This window comes from Gavialis gangeticus, unplaced genomic scaffold, assembly GCF_001723915.1.
Source record: "Gavialis gangeticus isolate Ggan-Ray unplaced genomic scaffold, GavGan_comp1, whole genome shotgun sequence".
NCBI classification, from domain to species: domain Eukaryota; kingdom Metazoa; phylum Chordata; order Crocodylia; family Gavialidae; genus Gavialis; species Gavialis gangeticus.
In genome coordinates this window covers 80,272,289-80,281,796 of record NW_017729022.1, presented here as the reverse complement: position 1 = coordinate 80,281,796, position 9,508 = coordinate 80,272,289, and the positions used below count along the sequence as shown (strand labels likewise).

At 39.4% G+C, this 9,508-nt stretch overlaps 1 protein-coding gene across 4 annotated transcripts in view; it reads left to right on the top strand.

Annotated features, from left to right (window-relative positions):
• The window catches only part of DNM1L (dynamin 1 like), an 81,189-nt gene that overhangs the window by 47,195 nt on the left and 24,486 nt on the right, over positions 1-9,508 (top strand). For all 4 annotated transcript variants that reach the window (XM_019515458.1, XM_019515457.1, XM_019515460.1 and 1 more), the window contains 7 exons: positions 1,066-1,186; positions 1,794-1,925; positions 2,304-2,510; positions 2,711-2,831; positions 4,908-5,063; positions 7,431-7,520; positions 9,246-9,338. In XM_019515458.1, the coding sequence (XP_019371003.1) occupies positions 1,066-1,186; positions 1,794-1,925; positions 2,304-2,510; positions 2,711-2,831; positions 4,908-5,063; positions 7,431-7,520; positions 9,246-9,338 (920 nt within the window). The remainder of the gene's footprint in view (positions 1-1,065; positions 1,187-1,793; positions 1,926-2,303; positions 2,511-2,710; positions 2,832-4,907; positions 5,064-7,430; positions 7,521-9,245; positions 9,339-9,508) is intronic.

The following is a 9,508-nucleotide window of genomic DNA, read 5'->3' as shown; positions in this document are numbered from 1 at the left end:
CGCTCCAGGTAGGCAGTATACCTCGTGTGCCGAGGGGTCCCATTCTTCTGCATGGCCCCTCTAAATCTCCAACATATTGTTGAAGTTCAAGGCAAAGTTATGTCTACCTTCTTTTTCAGGTTCTGGAGTTCTCATTTATTAAACATATTTATTACTTGTGTTTTTGGTGAGGAAATTCAAGGTCTTTCTCCCTGCAGTGCATGGATTTTTTTTTTTTCTTTTCAAGTGGCATTGTGCACTGGATTTTTTTTCTTCGTGGGCCTCTACAAATTAAGCTCTTCATAGGCTCCACTTGCTGGTGACGCTTTCAAGCCTCATAGAAAACATCCTCTGTGTCTTTGCTCAGTCCGATCAACCTGGCTCACAGCAACAGACCTTGCTTTTTATTTCCTTTCTTGTACCTGTGATTGATCTTGACTGTAGGATTACTTTCCAGAATTCCCAGCCTTAAAATCTGAGGCTTAGTGACCAGGTTGCTGGTCTACACCTGTGAAAATGTAGGCCCCGTCCTTTTCAGACACCATTATTTGCGCAAAAAACTGCAGAAAGTCCTTCCTGTTTGTGGTTAGGATTCTGATCTGTGGTCATATGTAAAAGGTGCTTTCAGGAGCCCTGTCTCAGTTATCTTTGCTCTAAGATTCCAGTGTATTATAGTCCTGTAGAAAGTGAATGAATGCATCATGACATGACATAACCTGAATTGTCTCTACTAGCCTTTCATTTAAGTACCTAGCCACTCAAATCCTTCCTAGTTTACTGGTCACTGTTATAGCCCCAGAATAGTCTTGGACTTCAAAAATATTCTTTGAAATTTACATCTCTGAAATTATGGGATATACGTCTTTCCAAATTTGGGTCTAGATGCTGTTCAGTGCTTAAGTATAAAGTTCCTGTTTTCCTTGGGGGGAGGTGGGAAACATACGATGATGTTCTTCAGGAACTGATTGAGCCTATGTTAGTAGTACTGTTCCTCAGGAGAAAATCGGTATTTGCTGATTCTTCCTGAACTGAATAGACTGACTGATAAACTTCTAGTAAACGATGGCTTTCCTGTTGTTTGGATAGGTCGAAGAACCCTTGCTGTTATCACAAAACTTGATCTAATGGATGCTGGCACTGATGCCATGGATGTACTTATGGGACGCGTGATTCCAGTTAAACTTGGGATAATTGGGGTGGTAAACAGGTACGTATAATTGGGAATTGGCACATTTAAATATTCTTTTAAAAAAACTAAAGGAATTCATTGGTTTTTTTCATGCATATAGATGTGGGTTTTAGATTAAAATATTTGCAGATTTTAGAGTCAAATTTGCATTTAGTTAAAGAAACGCATACAAAAGCTGACCCAGTTATAAAGTGTTGACTGCTATGAAGGAGCCTGGTTTCAGAAGCTTGCTACCCTTCTCCCTCATCCTTTCAGTTGTCCATGTCAAAAGTGATGTAGAAGCTGGTTGCTTAGTGTACTGTATGGCTGCTTCCCATACTATATTGCTGTGAAGTGAGTAAGTCAGTCCGTGGAGCAACCTTCGTAGCATCTTTAAATACAGTGTCATCTGTTTGCCCTCAACATGTTACAACTACTTTCATAGCCATAAGAAAATGTTTTCCATATCTTGTTACATGCTGTTATAGAAGAGGAATTCTGGGATAGTGGGCTAATTTTGATGTTTGTTGTCCTATCTGTAGATTTTTGTTGATGTAGATGTTTGTTGTCCTATCAAGAAAAATAGAAGCAAACATTAATTTAATTTTATACTTATTGATTAGCTAATAATCTTATCCAACTCTAGGAGCCAATTAGATATCAACAATAAGAAAAGTGTAGGTGATTCTATCCGGGATGAATATGGTTTTCTTCAAAAGAAGTATCCGTCTCTAGCCAACCGAAATGGAACAAAATATCTTGCTAGAACATTGAACAGGTATCTCAGATAATTACTTGTTATGCAAAATGTGTAAAACAGTGATTTTTTTTTTTAAATGTAAGGCAGTATTAGTAGCATATATAACATTTTATACATGGTAGTAACGTATACAATTTTGTGTTAAAATGAATGTGTATGTTAATATACTTTCCTAGCTGCTGTTGTATAATTAAACAGGGAGGCCTCCTTTTTTTTGCTTCAGTATTTCAGTTTCTGATGTTACTGTGGTCTTTCTGAGTGAATGGCTTCCTTTTATTGTACAAGGTTATTTTTGCTTGTTCATGCTTGTTTCTCCTATAAATTATGGTGGAGATAACATAAAAATGATCTCTTCTTCCCCCTTCTGACAGGAATTTATCCTCTCCATGTTTTTAGGTTACTAATGCATCATATCAGGGATTGCTTGCCAGAATTGAAAACTAGGATAAATGTTTTAGCTGCTCAGTACCAGTCTCTGCTGAATAGCTATGGAGAGCCTGTGGAGGACAAGAGCGCCACTTTATTACAGCTTATTACCAAATTTGCCACTGAATATTGCAACACTATTGAAGGAACAGCAAAATACATAGAAACTTCTGAGCTGTAAGTATGAAATGGTTCCCTAGAATTCTGATTTGGATAGTTGACCCGGATCATGTTGCATTAAAACTTCAGTAGCAGAAAAGCAGAGCACAGTGCTTTTAAAACCTTTATGGTAGTGTAAAATATTCTTAAACACAGAAAAACAGCAGTTTACTACTTCCTCTTTAATTTCCATCTTGATTTCTTTTTTTACTTTTCAGGTGTGGTGGAGCCAGAATCTGCTATATTTTTCATGAGACCTTTGGGCGAACATTAGAATCTGTTGACCCTTTAGGTGGCCTTAATACTATTGATATTCTGACTGCCATTAGAAATGCTACAGTAAGTAGTAGTATGCTGGCTTTCTTAATGTTTACTACCCTCTCTGGATTTGAACTGTGGTTAAAAACCAGTTGTTTTGGTTTCTGTCTGTGTTATGGGAATAGTGGTTTTAATGGAAGAATTTACATTTAAACTAGGGATTCAGCTTCTGTGGTTTTCATACAGAATATTGTATCCTCTCCAATTTTTAGTCCTTACCAAGTGTGAATTGAATTTTCTGAGAGTGTACCTCTTAATCTCTCAAGTTTAAAAAAAATTAAAATTGGATCCTTCAAGACGTGTAAAAGCATCAGTCTTTTGGTTTATCTGACCTTAAGAATGGAGTAACTTGCATTTAAGAGTCCATCCATCTGTTTTAAATTGAAATATTTAGCATAGACTATAAGGTGAAGAGAATCATATTGAAATTAATGTAATTCATAATCATAATGATTTAACAGGTAGATGCAAGTATGTAGGCCGGGGGTGCTCAAACTCCAACCCATGGGCCAGATGCAACCTGCAGAGCCTTGGCATCCAGCCCCCGGAATTCCCCATGTGTCAGGAAATTTGGTGGTGGGGCTGCAGTGGCAGCATATACTGCCATCCTTCCCCACTGATAAACTCCCAAATCCTATTTAGTGGATTGCAGTAGGGCCATGACCCTCCTCTGGCATGGCCAGAGTGGGGCTTGCCCTGCCCTATTCCCTCTGCACAGCTCAGGATCAGCCTATTCTCTCTCCCCCCCACCCCCACCTGGGTCTGGACCATGCACCCTCTTCCCTCCACCCAGCTAAGTTGTGGCTGGGCTACACCCCCGTCTCTCCTACGTGACTGGTCCATGCCCGCCTTCCTTTTACCCAGCCAGATTGAAGTCGGGCTATGCCCCCTCCCACCTTGGGGCTGGGTCATCCCCCCCGCCTCTGTTGGGGCTCGGCTATACTCCCTTCCCCTGCCTTGCTGGCTTGGTGCTGAGGTACTCCCCCCCACCCCCTTCACACAGCTGGATGGGGGCCCACTGCACCTGTCCTGGATGTTAGATTGCATTCATCAGTCAGATTCAGTCCATGGAGGGGACAGGTACTGCCCATCTGGCCTACTGGACAAAAAGTTTGAGCACCAAGTATATGGGCTATAAACTGACTAATTTGCCTTTTAAGAGAGGTATTTGAGAGTGGGAGGTAGCTAATTATTATCCTTCCTCTGCAGTTCATTTGCATGAAACACTGCTGTTGGTTATAATGATTTAGCATGAAGGGAACAGATATGTTAAAGAGTGTTCATTTGTAGATTATTGACAAAATTGTTGCTGCCCTTCTAAAGGTTCAGTGATCACATGGTAGATTGGGCATTTAAGTACTTGAAATTTTCCCAGGGCATGACTGATCTAGGACTTTGTGAGGAGCCCTTTATAGCAGTGAGTGGAAATGGATTCTTACTTGCTCCTGTTTATGTAATTTTAGTTTGGCCAATGTAGCCCTTTAAAGCAGTAAATCAGCTGCTTGCTAATGGGCTATAATCACCCCTGGCTGCTGTGTGCCACTCTAATGCATGAATCTGTTCTTGCAAATTAAATTACCAAAAGGATTATTTAAAGCTCATACTTTATATTCATTCAGTAAAAGCATTGCATGGTAGGGGGTATGTGTTCAGTGTTTATGTATTAAAACAGTAAACCTAAAAACTTTTCCATTCATAAAGTGTCAGGAAGGAATTAGTTGAATGCATTTATCAGTAACTGAATGGGAAGTGTGTTGTAGTTATTCCAGGCGTTACAGGCCTAGTGAAATGTTTACAGTTGGTAAGGTGCATTAATGTGCATTACTTACTGAACATGCTTTGGTTTTCTTTTAAATATAAACTTAATGTTTATCTTTCCTGGATTTGTAATGTTTTGGATAACTTAACATTCTTCGAATAGGTTTTTCCGTTGTTCCTTATAAATATAAATATATTTCACACAACATGCAAAAAGAGGTTGAGAGTAAGATGTGATTTGCTTAAGAAATGTCCCTTTCTGGTCTGTATAGCCCTTAGCACATTTTGTGTGCTACTAAAGTATACAGTATAACTACACTTTGTTTTCCTTTTTGATAGGGCCCCCGCCCTGCCTTGTTTGTGCCTGAAGTTTCATTTGAACTGTTGGTGAAGAGGCAAATTAAACGTTTAGAGGAGCCTAGCTTGCGCTGTGTGGAGCTGGTTCATGAGGAAATGCAGAGGATTATCCAGCACTGTAGCAATTACAGTACGCAGGTAAACCCAGAGGTTGATGATTAGTTAGTTTGTTTATTTTCAACACAAGATGGGAAAAGTTGCAAGTTTTTCCTCTTAAAAAGTCCTCAGCTTGTAAAAGCTGGTTCCAGTGTTTTATGACAAATATGAAAATGATGAGTAGCCTTACTTCAAGTAAAAATGAATTGTCTTGTTTACTTGCTGTAAAAAAGTTAGGTGTTAAAAGTGTAGGCACGAGTAAAGCTTTTTAAAATTTTCACCTATAAAAATAGCATGCAACAGTTTGTAGTCATCTCTCCAGAGGTAAGTTCCATTGGAAATATGCAAAAGATCTTATTCACAAAAGCTAGGAATAGATGTTGCGTTTTTATTCCTGGACAAATTGTACCTATGCTTTGTCCCAAAGCAGAAATGTGTGTATATTTATTTAGTGAGCAGCCTAATGCGCTTCTGCTTTTCTGTCATTGATTCAGTAATACAGTCCCAGGATAACCATTCAGGCGTACGTTGCAATTCCCGAGACAGTGGACAGTGGACATTTAAGCTTTGTCCTAGGATAAATTGGTTTATCCTGGGATAAAAGCAAATGTCTGTTTGTATCCAAAGCCTTTTAACATGTGAGCCCACTAAGTGCTGGGGTTTAGTCATAAAAATGTTGAGGCTCAACGTTAGAGGAACGCAGTTTCATTACTGCTGTTGAATACCAAAATTAATAAAAAGGTTGATTTTATAGGTGGAAAATTTTAGGCTAAATCTGAAAATTCAAGGTGGTCATAACATTTGATCTAAATCTATATTCTTGGGACCAGGCAAAAACCAACCATATTTGCTTGATACCAAGATGAGTTTTTTCCCTTTTATCATGATCGTGAGGAGAAGCCCCTTGTCTTGGAATTAAGTATGGGGTTGGGGGGGAGGCAGTTGCTGTGGCTCTAGCCCTAACCCCAACCACAGGTCAGGGCTGGAGCTGCAGCTGCTGCCTGCCTCCTGCTGCCTCTGCACTCCCTGCCACTCCTTTTGGGCCCTTGTTGCCCCCAGTCTCCTTTCCATGCTGCTCTGCACCACCACTACAGAGTGGGGCTGGGGCCATGCCCCAGGTTACAGCAGGGATGGAGCCTGCCTGGTGTTGGAGTAAAGGTTATGGTAAGGTGTGGGGGATAGAGACTTTGGGAGTGGATGACAATGTAGAAAGTGGGGTGGTGACCTGAGGATATGGTGGGGTAGGGTGGGGGAGCAAAAGTGGCACAGGGCAGGGCAGGTGGGGAAGGCAAGGTCGTCTTGGATTTGGGTAAATGCAGTATTTAAAAAAATTATAGTCTACATGAAAATTCATTTTTTCTTTGGTATGTTAAGAGAATCAGTGCATTTTAATGATATCTGTTATTGGACCAACTGTATAGTTAGAGCTGTTAGACAAACTTTCAGGCATCAAGTGTCCTTTCTTAGGTACCATCAAGGGCAATGCTTCAGCCTTGTTATGTTAACTCACAGCAAGGTGTAGATTTTAGGAATATGCGGAATAAACTTTGTTTGGAAAAACTTTACAAACTTGCTTTCCAAAGCACTTATTCCTGTAGGGAACTTTTTTTGTTTGTTCAGAATGAATAAAAAAGTTATGTAAGAACTTTTTAAAATTAATGGATAGTCATACATAAAGTAATGGAAGCCAGTTTACTGTTGTCTTCTTTCAAAATTCTTGTATTTCTACTTTTTTTTAAAGTCGGAGATTTAAGCACATTATTAGAAATTCATGCTACATTCTGGCCTCTGAAGTCTCTTCTTTACTTAACCATCTGACTTTGTGTTAGATTTTTGGTTTGAAATTTCTCATGTTCTGAGTTAAGATGGGAGGGAGGAAAAATAACATTTGGTTTATGGTAGAGAGCACAGGAAAATTTCTGTTTTGGTGGTAGGAAAGAACTTTGACATGAAGGCAGTTCAATAGTAGGAATTGGGGAACAACTCTTGAAATGAGACATGAACAAGGTTGTAACTACTGTAGCTATAGTTACAGATTTGATAGAGCTTCCTGAGGCCCAGTATTTTGCTCATATCCCATTTGGATATTCTGCACACACAGATCGCTCTCAATTTGAACGGGATACTATAATCTCAAATTTCAGCATATCCAAACTGTGTTCCAAATCAGCCCTTAATGCATCTCTGTGGACAACAACTAACAATGCTAACTATCAAATGGAACATTCCTTGATATTACCTGTTGTTACACTGTTGATCCATATCTAGAAAAAGCCTAATCGTAACTCTACCATTAAGATCTATTGTTTGTTGCTAGTCTAATATTATGGTTTTTAAGGCTTTGCTTTAATTTTTTTTTTCAAAACAATATAATGATGCTACCTAAAGGTTTACTGCCTTGTATTTCAGGAATTACTGAGGTTTCCCAAACTACACGATGCCATAGTAGAAGTAGTGACCTGTCTTCTGCGTAAAAGGCTACCTGTTACAAATGAAATGGTAACTTTTTTCAGTTTTATTTCTTGACCACCTGGTATTGTCTTCTAGCAGATTGTTGTTTCATAGTGGAAATTTCCTTTTCTTAATATTTTTATTTACAATATAATCGCCTCAATTTTAACAAATGTTGGGAAAGACTAAAATCTTCAAGAGGAGGAGGACCTAATGATTTTCTTAAATCCATATTTAGGTTAAACTATTCAAAGAGGAGCCCAACATTTTTGATTTATGTTCCCTGTGCTATTCCTTGTTGTCCTTTGCACTCCCCTTACAACTTCAAGTTTTACCAGCAACTTTTCCTTCTGGTCTTGTGCCATTTGGGGTTCCCCTTTTCTTTTTACCACAGTAGCTCTTCTTTTCCAATCATGAATGTACTGCTGAAAATAGCTTACAAACCCTATTTGTTCTTCTAATGCTGCTTAATATATGCAGACACTGAAACTGGTGTTTTAGAGTACTGATCCAGCATATTGCACCATCCAGCTGGCAGAGAAATGAAAGTGTGTGCATGTGTTTAAACTGAGAACCAGTCAAAGCTTGAAGTGTCATCAACATGAAAGACTAGTGTCTGCTTCTTGGCTAGGAGCATTTGATAAACACACTGGGTGATTATTTGAGTATTTCTTTAAATCTCCAGTTTCTGAACTTGTATTCTTTTAGTATCACTATGGTGATTGCTTAATTTTTTTCATGTTGTCTGGAAGTGAAGAGACATTTTATCCTTTCTAAACATAGCTGTTTTCCTTTAACTTAACTATGAAGTATGTATGCTGTAGCAAAATGTGGCATTGCATTTTTGCAAAACTTTCATCACTTGTACATAGGCAGGTGTCTTTCAGTTCCTGGAATACACTTAGATGCGATTACCTAAAGACATGCTCAAAAATATGATAGTTGTTGACTTGTTGTGATTGTAACAAAGAATTGTGTTAACAGATATTAATATACAAAAACATTGTGCTGTTACAGAACTAGATGTTTTCACTAGATGTTTAACTTTTGAGACAGCTGCGTGGGTTACGGTTTCAAGTGCGATGCACGGGGCTTGTTACTAACAGTTAGTTACCTTTATGTCATCTGGTCAGTACAAAGTGAACTGGGACTTGATTCAGTCTAGTGCAGGGGTGTTTAGAGTAACCTTGTGCCCCAGGTTGCATTTGGACTGTGAGTGTCCATGTGGGTCAGATTCAGCCAAGGACATGAGGAAGTGGCAACAGCACTGCCAGCTCTGGTTCTGACTTGGAGCATGTAGCAGCAGCTCCAGCCCTTGCTGCATGTCCCATGCTGGAGCCAGAGGCATGCAGTGGGGGTTGGCGGCCAGGGTGGTAGGGTTGTGGCAGTGGTAACAGGCAAAGTGGCTAGATGGTGATTAGGGCTATGTCAGCCTTTGCCCACCTTCCTGCCACTGATTGCCATATCCACCAGAGACCTAGGGTTCTGGATTGTACTGCAGGCCATCACCCCAGCTTCTCGTGGCTCAGTATACCAGATAGTGTCATTTGAGTGGGGTGGTGGGTGGTTTTGAGATCACTGAAGAGTTGAATATGATGCAGTGAATGAGGTGCCTATTTGCCAAGTTGTCCTTCTTCATCGAAAATCATATATATCTGCAAGGCATTGTGGTTATACCTCATGCTATCTGTACTTATTCAGTGTCAGCTTCATCAGCCTTTCCTAGCACTAAACTTCCTAATAAAATCTAACTATGAATGATTTCTCCCCCAGGTTCATAATTTGGTGGCCATTGAGTTAGCTTATATCAACACTAAACATCCGGACTTTGCTGATGCCTGTGGGCTAATGAACAACAACATAGAGGTAAGAAACACCCAGTCTTTTAACGTGGTGCTCTTCTTATTTAGGTGGAATCTTGAATAAACTTTCCACCTAATAAAAAAAAAAAAAAAAGAACATAAATGTTTTTCTTCTTACAACTGATTTGTGCCTTTAGCTGCTTAATAATAATACAAAAAATCTTTAATTACAGG